Source organism: Equus quagga, chromosome 9 (assembly GCF_021613505.1).
Source record: "Equus quagga isolate Etosha38 chromosome 9, UCLA_HA_Equagga_1.0, whole genome shotgun sequence".
NCBI lineage: Eukaryota > Metazoa > Chordata > Mammalia > Perissodactyla > Equidae > Equus > Equus quagga.
The window spans coordinates 80428422-80441590 of record NC_060275.1 but is presented as its reverse complement, the minus strand read 5'-3'; the positions used below and the strand labels follow the sequence as shown (position 1 = coordinate 80441590).

The 13169-nt window shown below is 41.4% G+C and overlaps 2 protein-coding genes across 3 annotated transcripts in view; one reads left to right on the top strand and one right to left on the bottom strand.

Moving 5' to 3' along the window:
• The window catches only part of MTREX (Mtr4 exosome RNA helicase), a 116520-nt gene extending 112448 nt beyond the window's left edge, over nt 1–4072 (top strand). The window contains exons 26-27 of the mRNA XM_046671058.1: nt 2301–2405; nt 3858–4072. Coding sequence (XP_046527014.1) covers nt 2301–2405; nt 3858–3910 — 158 coding nt within the window. The 3' untranslated portion in view covers nt 3911–4072. The remainder of the gene's footprint in view (nt 1–2300; nt 2406–3857) is intronic.
• The window catches only part of PLPP1 (phospholipid phosphatase 1), a 95206-nt gene continuing 86063 nt past the window's right edge, over nt 4027–13169 (bottom strand). For both annotated transcript variants that reach the window (XM_046671059.1, XM_046671060.1), the window contains exons 5-6: nt 5015–5191; nt 4027–4489 (exon numbers count right to left, since the gene is read on the bottom strand). In XM_046671059.1, coding sequence (XP_046527015.1) covers nt 4358–4489; nt 5015–5191 — 309 coding nt within the window. In that variant the 3' untranslated portion in view covers nt 4027–4357. The remainder of the gene's footprint in view (nt 4490–5014; nt 5192–13169) is intronic.

Genomic DNA, 13169 nt, shown 5'->3' with positions numbered 1-13169 from the left:
TTGATAGAATTGTGTATTGGAAATAGGCTGTAATTGAGTGCTGGAGGTTTTTTCCAAGAACTCCATGGAACTTTTAATGGGAGGAGAGAAGGAAGGACAAAAAAGCAGTGGACTTAGAATATTTTGGCTAAAGGGCCGTATTCCGACCTTACATTCCTTTAGAGCTTTGCCCTTGTCAAAGAATTTGTACGTCTCTTATCTCAAGTAAGACAAATCCAGGGTTAAGAAGAGCAAGCCCTCTGTTTAAATTGTTATTATTTATCTTACAGATGAGAAAGGGAAATGAGAGTAGAGTAAGGGCCTAGATTGCAGACGTAGTTTCTTAGCAACACAATCTGGACTAGAACCCACGTCTCCAACCCAGGAGGTGCTAACTCCTGGTGCCTTGGCTCAGTAGGTGAACATCCTATATGTAGGAGATGGTATTGTCCTTTTTTAAAGGGGTATCCCCATTTTCCTTATAAGGTGACCTATGTGCTGGTAGTGGTCTTCTTTATGACCAGTCTCATCCCATAAACCTCCCACTAACAGAAATAGCATCTCTCTTCATTGCTCTGGCCCATAGGCAGGTTCAGAAACCAGACGTGTTGTCCTTATTGGTCCAGGCCCTCGTGTGCTACTTTCCCAGGCTCCTGGGATTTTCCAACAGGGAGAGAAGGTGCTTGGCATGGGCATGGGTACTTCCTACTGGATTGTGCTGACTCTGTTAGGCAAATGCCTTGTAATTGTACTTTTGTCTAGGCTCAGATTCCATTCTGCTTTCTGAGTTAAATCTCCACTGTTCTCCCCCTTGGGCACATTGGAACATAATGTTGGAGGGCATTAAAAGGTAAAAAGGAACTTTCAACACTGCACAATGAGTGTATTACAAGAACTTGATAAACGTTAATTCTGCTGTTGCAAAGAGTTTATAAGGACCTAGTTAAAGTGTGAGTTCACAGCTTGCAAATCAGAGGGAACTGATATTCCTAATTTATTTCAGACATTAAAAAGGAAATCTTGGGAGGCTGGCCCCGTGGTATAGCAGTTAAGTTCACGGGCTCCTTTTTGGCAGCTTGGGGTTCACCGGTTCGGATCCACACACCACTTATCAAGCCATGCTGTGGCAGCATCCTGCATATAAAACAGAGGAAGATGAGCACAGATATTAGCACAGGGCCTATCTTCCTCAGCAAAAAAGAGGATTGGCGGTGGATGTTAGATCAGGGTTAATCTTCCTCAAGAAGAAAAGAAAAATGAAGTCTCAGGGGCCGGTGAAGTCTCAGGGGCCAGCCCAGTGGTATAGTGGTTAAGTTTGTGTGCTTCACTTTGGCAGCCCAGGGTTTGCTGGTTCAGATCCTGGGTGTGAACTGACACATGGCTCATCAAGCCATGTTGTGGTGGCATCCCACATACAAAAAACAGAGGAAGATTGGCACAGATGTTAGCTCAGGGACAATTTTCCTCAAGCTAAAAGAGGAAGATTGGCAACAGATGTTAGCTCAGGGACAGTCTTCCTCACCAAAAAACCAAAAATGAAGTCCCAACAGTTTTAAACTTAGGCAGGTAGCACTTAGAAAAAGGATCCCAGGCCCCTCTGTGTAAATCTGACAGAAATAAAACTATGTTTATAGGTTCAGCTTTGATACAAACATTTGTCTCAGATGGGGAGTCATATGCAATGAGAGGAGGCTTATGTCCTCTTTTGTGCTTCCCTGAGGACACACTATGTGAAGAAAGCACTGATGAAAGAGTCTATTTAAGGGCAAGAAGAATGAATGATTGCATCTTTAAATTGACAAATCTGATCGTTACTCCCCTGCTTAAAAATCTCCTGTTGCATTCTCTTCACAGGATGGTATCTGGATACCTCAGTAGGCCACACTCAGGGTCCTCAAATGGCTGCAGTTTGTCAGGCTTTTCTGCATTGCCTCAGTAGTCTTCCCTTGTCGCTGCCTGATAGACAACCTCATTCATATAGACCCAGCTTCATCTTTGCCAGCCTTCACCCCAAAATTGCTCTCTCCTCTGCACTCAGGGCAATTTGTTTACTTACCTCTGTAAGAGCAAGTGTCAACACATTATAATAAATCCATAATGCTACCATTAGAGAAAGATGGGAATTAAATTTTTCATCTTTAGAGCCTTTCTAGTGCCTAGCAGTCAGCCAGTTAAGTTTGCTAGCTGGTTTACTACATGAGAAGTCCCTCAGAGTACTATTAGTTAATCATCCCAAGTTCCCCTGCCTTGCCTCTTAACATAAGTTCTGCTATTCCTGATTATTTCCATTTTAGAAGTGATTTGCTTCCTTTTCTATCCAGGCAGCATAATTCGTTGTATGAGGCGTCTGGAAGAACTACTTCGACAGATGTGTCAAGCAGCAAAAGCCATTGGAAACACTGAGCTGGAAAATAAATTTGCAGAAGGTCAGTATCCAATCTGTAACCTTTTTCTAGTCATTTAGGCAAATCTTGTGAGACTTGAGCTCTTGACCACAATCTAGGGGAAAATTTTCAGATGCTCTTCACTGGACTGCTGTGAAGGGCCCCTCTAGTAGTGTTCAAATAAAATTTTAAAAAGAGGGTCTGTGTAGGAAAAAGTTTGAGATTTTATATATATTCATTTACAAATATTTATTGTACACTTACTATGTGCCAGGCATTGTTTTTAGAACTAGGAGATAACGGCAGTGAAGAAAAAGACACAAATGCCTGCCTTCACGGAGCTTACATTCTAGCGTGGGGAGATGGACAATAAGCAAGTCAATAATTGAAATATATCAGGTGGTGGTAAGTCTACAGAAGAAAACAAAGGAAGAGACAATAAGTAATTTGGGCACTGGATGAGATGGCCTAGGGGCCTCCACTCAGAAGGTGGCATTTAAGCCTTTCATATGCTTGACATACTTGAGCAACAGCAAGAGGCCAGTGTGGCAGGAGCAAGGTGAGCAATGAGTAGAATAGTAGGGGATGGGAGAGAAAAGAAATGATCATGTAGCTCCCAGCCCTTGGCTTTTCCCTTTGAGTGACTGGAGGTTTTGAGCACAGGAGTGGTGTGCTCTGACTTGGATTTTTCAAGGCAATTCTTGCTGCTGCATTGTGGGCAAGTCTGTAGAGTAGCAAGGTGGAAGCAGGAAGACCAGACCAAGAAAAGGTGGCTAGACCAAGGTGGTAGTAATGGTGAGGGGGTGGGGGGGCGGGGGACACAACACGGGACATTCATGCTTGTAAATAGTTTCGTTTTATGTGAATATTGGCCATGAAAAAGAACTATGAGTTAAACCATCAAAGAATAGCAGTCACATTGTTGCTCTGAGTTGGTTGCTCACAGTCAACCTTAGTGATTTCTGCTAATAACTCAGTGTCCTAAGTGTTTCCATGTTGTTGATAGAGGTAGACCTATTTAATCACTCAGAGTTTAAGCCTAGTTATGTAAACTTCTTAAATAGTAAGATTTTTGTCCTGCCTTAGTCCAGAAAGAATTTCGTATGGTAACTGAAAATATAGTGTCTTCCAATGTAGGTTGAAAATTCATGCTTTTGAGTCAACTAACTTCTTTTGACAGCTTAGTCCTTCCCTAGATAAGTCTTTTTGAATAGTTTTAGCCCCTCCTACCCCCCCCCCCCCCCCCCCACACACACATATAGGATACTTTAGAGTCAAGAGCCATAAGAACAGGGGTCTGGTTTCTAAGTTTCCTACGTCTCAGATGTGGCTGTGAGCTCCTCTAGGTATCCTTCAGACCAGCAAGGTTTTGTATTTTCCAGGCTGCTCTCACCAATTTAATCAGAATTGTTATCCTGTCTTTAAAACCCCAGTAGAGGGGAATTATGCTCTTTGTGGTCTTGAAAGTTTAAATCATATTTTCTTTTCTTTTAGGAATCACCAAAATCAAGAGAGATATTGTGTTTGCTGCCAGCCTCTACTTATAATGAGTCAGCTAAAAGAATGTGGGGGTTTAAGTTGTTCACCACCTGTCTGATTACATTTAACTACAAATGCTTGCAAGTATTGATTTGGTTCTCCCATCTCAAGACAGTTGTCCTCAAACGTTTTAATATGTATTATATTTAAATCAAGCATCATTCTACATACACGTTTGTACGTAAGCATTACATTTTTTTAATAAAAAATGTACAGGTGGGGGGCATTGTTTTAGTGAAAGGCTTGAAATTCTTTTAATGAATTTAGAGCTGTCAGATAACCATTGTGTTAAATGTAACTATATACACACAGGTAAAGTGGGCATCCAAGAGGTATAGCAGCAGCAGTCCCTTAAAGGTTTATACACCGGGAAGAAAGACGCATCCTCTTGCCTTCTGGTTGCAATCATTTTCCTTTAGAAAGCAGGCCAGCTTCATCTGGACACTCTGCCACCTTCAAGGTTGGTGATTGTTCCGATAGTGATTTCCCGTCGTCGGTGTTTCATGCAGAGTTGTATGAGAGTCCTCCTCTTTTCTTTCTTTAAAAGGAGAATTTCTCTCCTTGAAGAAATCTGATACATATACAGCCTGTATAGAATAGGTTATACTTAGAATGAGGCAAAGTATTTAATGATATAATTTAAATAAGTTTAAAAACTATATTAAAAAATTGCAATAAGCAGTTTGCAAAAATAAATATAAACAAAGAAGGATATAGATTATGGGGTACAGATTAAGGGTACAAAAAATTAGTGGCTGACAGAATTTTTGTTAAGAGATTCTTTCAAATTGAGAGTTGCTTTGTTATCTCTTGAGCACAGTTATGCTTCATATAAATTTTTTTTTCAATTCATACCAAAAAAACTGTTTATAGTCAGAGCCTTTTATAGTAAAAATATGTAGTAGGACTTTCATAACTTTTGCAAAGAGTAACCTAAAAAGTTTTTATCTGCTGTCTATCCTAAAAAGACTAACAGTGGGGTTCCTACCCAGTAGCAATTATTGAGCCACAGTCCCTGCCTTTGCATAGTTTTCTCATTGGGAAACTTTTTCTACTTATTTATCCAAGTGTTTATCAGTATCAAAATGTAGGCTGCTGCCCTATATACTTACAACTAATATTGCAACCAGAGCTCCTTGAATGAGTCCAGTCAACACATCACTCCAGTGGTGTTTGTAATCGGAAACTCGAGAAAGGCCCACGTAAATGGAAACAGCAACAAGACCGAACTGCAGCGTGGGGCGCAGGAGTCTTGCCCAGTCTCCCTTCATCCTGGCTTGAAGATAGAGCTAACAGAAAAGATAAGAATAAAGAAAAGATTTTAACATACCAACTGGAAATTATATTTTATATTAAGTATCACTACACCTCTAAAGCACTGGTGTTTAAAAAGTTAATCCTTTAACTTTTAAAACAAACAAAAAAAAAAACTATTGCCTCAGTAACTTGTGTTTAGAAGAAATTTATTACCTATCTAACTAGACTACCCTTCAAATTTTAAACAAGGCAAGGGTTTCCATGTCTGTGACTTCCTAGAATTTTGGGGCAGCTTCTCCACTTCCAATTTGTGTTAACGATCCTGATTCAAAGATAAGTGTTGTCATTAGTTCTGAGTATTGGGATAACCTCCTACCATTCCGAGGACACGTTGCCCTTACCCTGGGCTAGGCTACTGTGTTTTCTGCCCAGCCTATCTAGGGAATAAGTTTGCTTAATTCACTCAAACAATTCACTTGAGAGCTCCTCTAGCCTCAAATTACTTAACAGGGCAACTGAGACTAAATAAACAGTCTGTAGGTAGATTATTCTATTTTATAAATAAACAAGTGAAACAGATTGTGTAGTTTTAGTCGTGATCTAGCAAAGGAGTCTCATTCTTTCAGTAGCACCCCTACCCTTTAAGTTCTATGACTTCTCCATTCACTAATCAGACCTCTTCCATTGTCAGCTTGCCTTTTGACTTTGGATGCATTCCTAAAGATGGTTTTGTCAAAGGAATTTGGATAGTTTTCCTATGAACTCCTTTCGGCAAATCTGGTCTCATTAAAAAAAAATTTTTCGGCCCACTTTCTATCCAGTAAGAATATACTTTTTAACATTCATTTTTAAGATTCTGTTCAATAATTTATGATTCATATACTTTAAATGCAGTCTTCAGAAAATTTATGTGGCTGTGCCCATTGGTGCTGCCTATTTAAAATAGATACACAAATCCATTCCCAGTTCTTTGAGCACTGCTGTGAGTGTTCTGTTCTCAGCAGCTGGCAAAGACCCAGAGGTTATCTAATTTTATCATGTACTCAGTATAAACATTTAGTTCTAAAAGAGCATACCAGTTCTGTGTAACAGAGTCGAACTCATTAGCTGGTTTAAGTGCTACTGACTTTCTGCAGCGCCCCCTCCCCCTTTTTTGTTGGTTATTGAAACTATACAAAAGCAAACAGTAAGAAGCTTGTGTCAAGAGTCTGGAATGGGGGAGATAGTTGGTTCTGGTTGAAACAAAGTTGGCATCTGACAACTGAAGCCAATTAGGTAACAATCATGCCAGATAAGATTCACCTCATTAGTTCTATTTTAATTGGAAACTCTTTATTCATTTTAAGGAGAACAATTCCTTGCCTGGGGCTGAAGCCACTTTTTTGATATTACTGTCAAAAAGCTCAGCTGTCTCCTTCCTGCTTATTTAGTTGCCTTTTCATACAATGGGTTATTCAGACTCCAAAAATTTATACCTAGGAATCACAGATACTTAGATGAATGCAGACAGCTTAGGGAGAAGTCCATTGCTGCTAAGGACATAGCAAGAAAAATATAACTCTAAAGGGACTTAAGCTAGTCCTAGTTTTGGTACTTCCAACCTAAAGGAAACTCAAGAGACAGGACTTTTGAGGTCCTTCCTCACTTGGGATTCTAAAATCCCTCTAACAATATTTTCCTGCCAGAGAACCCTGACTTTGACTTAGGTAGCTACAGACATATGTTTGTTAAGTATTTATTTTGCCCAAATTTCTTCCTCCTCAGCATCCCTGTGAAAAGTCACTTAGGGATCAGTAATCAAATAAGCTCCAGTATACTCTGGGTGAAACCTTTACGCCTCCAAGTAGCTAGTTTCTCCTTACACATCTACCCAAGTATAGATGTTTCCCCCATCTGTGTGGACCCAGAGATTATTTCACCCTGAGGTGTTTCTGGAATTCCCCGATTGTGATTATACACCTAACCTTACACTCTGCTCTAGGCTCTGGTTCTTCTGGTGACTAATGGCCATGGCTTGAGTGCAGGCTGTGGTCACCGAACAACTCTCAGCTCTGGGAGACGTTGGCTAACTGAGTGTGCTTCGTATTTGCCTACTTTGTGTTTCCCTGAGTCCAGGGTACTTAGTGTAGCTCTGCGCAGGCCAGGCACTACGTATAGCCCTGGTCTTCCCCGTGAAGACTCTTCCATTTCAGTAGACCCCAAGGAGGTAAACACATTGAGTTTCTTGGACCTTGGGTCACCTGAGTTCCACAGTTGACATGTCCAGAACTCTGTACTTTGACAACTCCCCTCTCATGTTGCCAGTCAAAAGTATTTCCTATAGAAGCAGCTACAACAAAGCACACAATGCTGTCTTTCCGGTGGCTCCGTTTCCTCAGCCTTTCCCAGGTTCTGCAGTGCAAATCTTTAAGTTCCCACCCTCTGGAGGCACTAGAGATTGGGCTTCCTCTACCATTCCTTTGACCACTTTCCAAAATCGTTACCTTTTGCTTGTTGTCTCCTTTTCATTTCTTTGACTTTGTGGGTTTATAACTTTATTATATTCCTTGTCTTTTGAGATGGGAGAAGGAAAGTATGTGTTCCTTTAAAAAGAAGTTTCTGATCCTCCATCTTTCCCTAACTGCATCAGAGAAATTGAATGTATGAAGCTTCTCGGCATTGTCCTATTAGAACTAGATATGGGGATACAGCTCATGCTTTAATGCCAGAGCTAAGAAGAAAAAGGCTGTGTAGGTCCCCACCTTTGCAACCTCCATTCTTCCCCACTCCCCACACAGGCATATGTTAATCGTGTATGCACTAAAGCCATTCATGGTAAGCCATTCGGTTGCTTATCTCTTAAGATTCAAAAGAACTTACAGAACTCCATATCCAGTATTGCGTATGGTACCAGACAGGCTCAGCAGCAGTGTCTACAACTTTCAGATTCCCCTTCTGGAGGAAACTGCCCATCCACAGGCACAATTGAATGGGTAGCCCTATTTGGACCACATAGCCCTGCCTTCTCTTCTGGGAGGGCACTGACAAGATGACTTGTGACATACCTGAACCAGAGATCTGCTGGGCTGTATTCTCTCTGGAATTTATATTGGAAGTATCAAGGAGTTCTCCATTTTCAGAAGTTATAGAAAGGGCACCTAATACATACATGATAGGCTACTTGCAAACCAAAGTTATGAGGAAGCAAAAGCTGTGTGTAGGCCAGGAGAGCAAGCAATTTGGTAGAGGAAAGAATGGAGCAGAGTGGCAGCCATACTGTGAAAATTCAAGTGGCCAATGAGACACGTGAAGAAAGTTCAGTTCCTGGTAGTGTGTGCTAGTCCTAATCCATGTATATCTTTACTATAAACCATCTTTTTCTCTAGGAAGTGTGAGTGAGTCAGCTGTTTTCAAACAAAAGACAGAAAAGCCAATTAACAGCCTCCTCTATGTGTTTAACCCAAATTCTGTTTTTTGGTTTTTTTTAATTTGGATTTCTGTGATTCAAATGATACAGAATTTTACTTTTTAAAAGTAAAAAGTACTTCCTTCGATTGAGAAGGAAAACAGTCTGTATGTACCTGGGTTTTAAAACATTGAGAAAAACTTAGAAAAATAAAATCCCATCAGAGCAAACATCCTGAATGTCCACTGAAGGCGCCATTATAAGAGAACCGTGACACTGGGCATGGGATTTACTTTAATGACTTTTTTCTACAAACACTACAAGAGAGAGAGTCCCTAAACCAAATGGCTCATCTGTCTGTCTCTCTCTTTCTGTCACTCTCTCCTCTCAGATTCTTCTCTGAACACGCTTCAGTTTGGCCTAGCCAACTGACTTGTCCAGTGAGTATTTCAGTCAACTGGGGGACGGTGGCGGGGTGGCATGAGATACTACTTGATGAAAGATTCTCGCCTCTGGATCCCTCCCAATCCTAACTGCCAACTTTCTGGTGAAGGAAGTTCCAAAGTAGAAAGTTCACAACTAGAAATAAGAGACAGGCTGGAAAAGGCAAAACAGAAGCAATAAACTGCAGCGCCACAGAGGCCAAGGCTTTATACCTTATACTGCAGGCTTCATGAAGCCCCGGTGCAGGACAGCAAAGGGAACAAGGACGAAAACAAATGCAGCTGGCAGGGCTCCAATCATGGCAAGGAGGTTTTGTAACTAGAGCAATCCACAAAACTCGCCAGCGGCAGACTTCCTGGTTGAGGTAAAGAGGCAGGTGAAAAAGAGGGCCTAATCCAGGGACTTAAGCTGAGGGGAAGTAGCTGAGTTTTTAAGAGGAGAAGCAAAGAGTCAGCCCAGGACAGAGAGAATGGATGGGGGAGAATCCCCAGTTAACTGCCCAGACCAAAAAGGCTTCGCTTACTTAGAAAAGACTACCTCCTACGCCTACCTCTGCCCACAAATTTGAACAGTGTCCTGAAATATTTAAGAGAACAATCATGTTTATAAATTCAGCCTGCCACTAGTGTCACCCTATTGTAGCATACAGGAAAAGGCAAGAGGCATGTGGCCTACAGGAAACCCAAACTGGGAATGAAGAAGAGTTAATGGGAAAAACAAGGATAACAGCATACACTTCATCAACCTTTATACTCCTCCCTCCTCCAGTTTTCATCTAATAAAAGGGGCAAGATAGACAAATACCACAGGACAATGTGATATGGAGAGGGAGTCAACCTCAAGGCCTCAGAGGAAAACCACAGTGTGGCCTATCTCGATTCCTCCCTGTCTCTACTAGGAGAAACTGTTTGAACCTGACCAGACAGGGATTCAAATCAAGAGCTCAGAGCAAATCACATCCAACCACTGACTGTGCATAGCCCAGTTTTAGAAAGCACAAACTAGTTTGAGAAGAAGTCACCTTAGGAACCCACCAGTGTCCTCCAGGAATGTCCTCATTGAAACTAGCCATCACTACTAGCCCTTGTGATGAGGAAGGTTCCAGGTGTAGTTTTTGCCTCTAAGAAGAGCAGAGAGCAAGGGAAAACCCCAGGTCAATCTTACTGCTCGGTGCAGGGTCAAGTGTCCACTCACTTCAGTAGAAGCAAAGTAAAACCTTCTACTGAAAATGGGTTGGAAATAAGCTACTATGTCCAATATTTTTAAAGAAATAAAAGCGCCTTAGCTGGGATATTACCAGAGATTCATAAAAGCAATTTCTTACTCCTTGAAGCAATAAGGACAAAAGGGGTCGATTTGCTCAAAATAACCAGATACTCAAGCCCAGGGAGGAAGGCTGTAGGAAGAAGCCCCACCATGCAGGCGGCAAATGCTTCACTGCCAGATGCACACCTTCCTCCTAACCGTGGAGAATCTTGACATGACACTTGTGGACCACTTGATGAAGAGCGTCACAATAGTCTTATGGGGTATACAGAGAAGACCTGGTCAAAATAAACAGGGAGGACTTTTCATTGCACAGGGCCACACTGGAAAAAAATAACGTATATACACTTTTCCTTTTGTGTAAAAAATAATTACATATTCTTTTAAGTAAGGAAATTCAGTGTCTGTGACACTGCTTTGGCATTCTCTCATTACTTTCATCAAAGGGTAGGATATAATCTTTTTGCCCAAAATTTCTAAAAAAACATTTAGCTTCCATTAAAGGATCTAACTGTACTATCTCACCTTTAAAATCTGATTGTTAAACAAGATATTTTTTGAAGTTGGTTTTATTTTTATTTTGCCTTACCTTGACTGACCCTGTAACACTTAACTGCAAAATGCTGTTGTCTCATGAAGTCTCTTAATACTCTGTTCTTAAAAATAGGGGTTTTTTTTTTCGTTTTCAACTAGAGTCAAGGGGTTGCTTGTGAACTAAGAATGGTTTTCACATTATTAAAGCTTTATTTAAAGAAAATATACAACTGAGACTGTATGTGGCCTACAAAGCCTCAATATTATCTGATCTTTTACTGAAAAAACCTGCCAAGCCCTGAACTAGACTAACTATAGCATGCTCAACACAAAGAAACATAGGTTGGTCGACTTATTTTCAAACACTGCTTCTAAGACCAAGCCAGGCAAACCAGTGTATCGTTCCACACAGTTTAGTCATCTCTAGACTTCAATTTTACCATCTTCAGGATTCAGAGTTCTTAAACTTAGATCTCGAATCCCACCTTAAAATGACTTGTTCATTTGCCCAATGCTTAGCATTAATCCACACTTTGGGAAATATCTTCATGAAATATCAACGATGCTAGGCAGTGTATGGTCAATGCCAGATGAGCGATTATACAAATCCTGAGGAAAGTGAGTGGTGTCAAAGAGTCTGAGGAAGACTGAGATGGCGGGCAGCACTGTCCAAACACAGAGGAGGGGGCAAGGCCCAGATACGAGGCACCCTGTGGCAGGGAGGGGGGTCTAGCTGAAGCAAAAACACTGAGAGGTGCTTGGGCCCCCACAATAGTAATTTACACAGGAATTTCATAACAGGCAGTAATATAACCAGTCTGGGATTTCAGCCTCAATAGGATGGTGCTGGTTAAAGTGTTTTAGTATATTCCTCACTGTACTGAGCAAAGGACAGTCTCACACCATGCCTCTTTCCCTGAACAACCAAGTGAATTTGGAATCTTGGGCATTCACCCAAATTCAGGGGGAGTCACTAAGCACACGAACTGGCCATGTGCGAAGAAGACAGCCTATGTGGTTCTCACAGGGGCTGACTCTCCTGGCACTGTGAAGTGTGCAGGGCTGGCTGGGCTGCCTGCCAGGAGAACAACAATGGTCAGGGTATTTTCTTTAAGAGATGTTTTTAACTAGAAGTTAATTTCTGGGTGTCCGAAATTCTTGACAGGGAAGTTTTGGCTATCAAAGACTGTCTTCAGAGAGGATTTAAATGACTACATCTCCACCCAAATCTGGGACTAACCTATGATGCCAAGATGCCTAGGGAAAGGATGAGTCATCGCCTAGGGAATTTTCTTCAGGGGGGAGGCTGGTGGTGGTGAAGTGTTGTACATAAATGTGAAAAGCTGGAAAGCAAGAAGACATCTGTGTATTCAGGGGCTGAAATAAAAGCTGGGGCCTACACTCACATCAAGTAAATATTTCCACTGCTTACAGTCAGTGAAAGGCAGTGCATGGTTGCACTGGTCTTTCTGCTGCAGAAAGGGCTGGGTCTATGACAAACCTATTTATCTAAATTTGTTTTTCCATTATAACTTTACATCTAAATGGCTTATACTGACCCAATTACCAAACTACAGTAAGGTAATCTTCCCTCTGCTTATATCCCTAATTTGCCTCCTCATATGCTCCTGGGTGTCCACAGAGCAGGCCTACCCTCGAGACCCTCTATACATTTATCATATTTCACAAAAGAGCCCTCAGTAAAAGTTTCTATTTGACCATATATACACATGTTTTGAGAAGGGTCAAGGGAACAAAGAAGAAGAGCAAAAACTTCTAAGGTATGGAATATGATATATGTGAGATAATTCTTTAAAATTAAAAACAGTGGGTCAAAGTTGTGTGTCAAGTCACCATTTTACTTCCAGAGATCTGCATCACCTGACCTTCTTCAAAATTAGTGGGCTAGGGTTCAGATCAAGTAATCAATCAACAAAGTACGGGAGCCTGAGTAACAAGAGACCACTGGAGAGCTTATAGACTTGAGCACCCTCCTCCCAAAGCCCCCGTCTCCCCATGTGTAAAAGGGTGGCAATCATCCCTCCTCACTTAACTCCTGGGGGTTATCAGAATGAGTCAAAATTTCAAGTAGTGTAAATTCCAATCATCAATATCAACTAAATCTCAGATTCTTAGGTCTCTCGCATAAAGATACTGACACACAGGTGAGTGACTAACAAACCACAAAAGCTGCCCTGGTGAGCTCTGGCTCTGGGGCACACAAAACATGTCCACACCTTCAAAAGCCATTTAGTGTAGTCACAAATGTGTGCTTTGGGGAAAGTTCTCAGGATATTAATGGCTCCAGCCATTGCCCTGCCTTCCCCTTCTCCTCCAGTCCTCATGCCCTATTTAAAAAGAAAAAAATACGATGGCTCCTT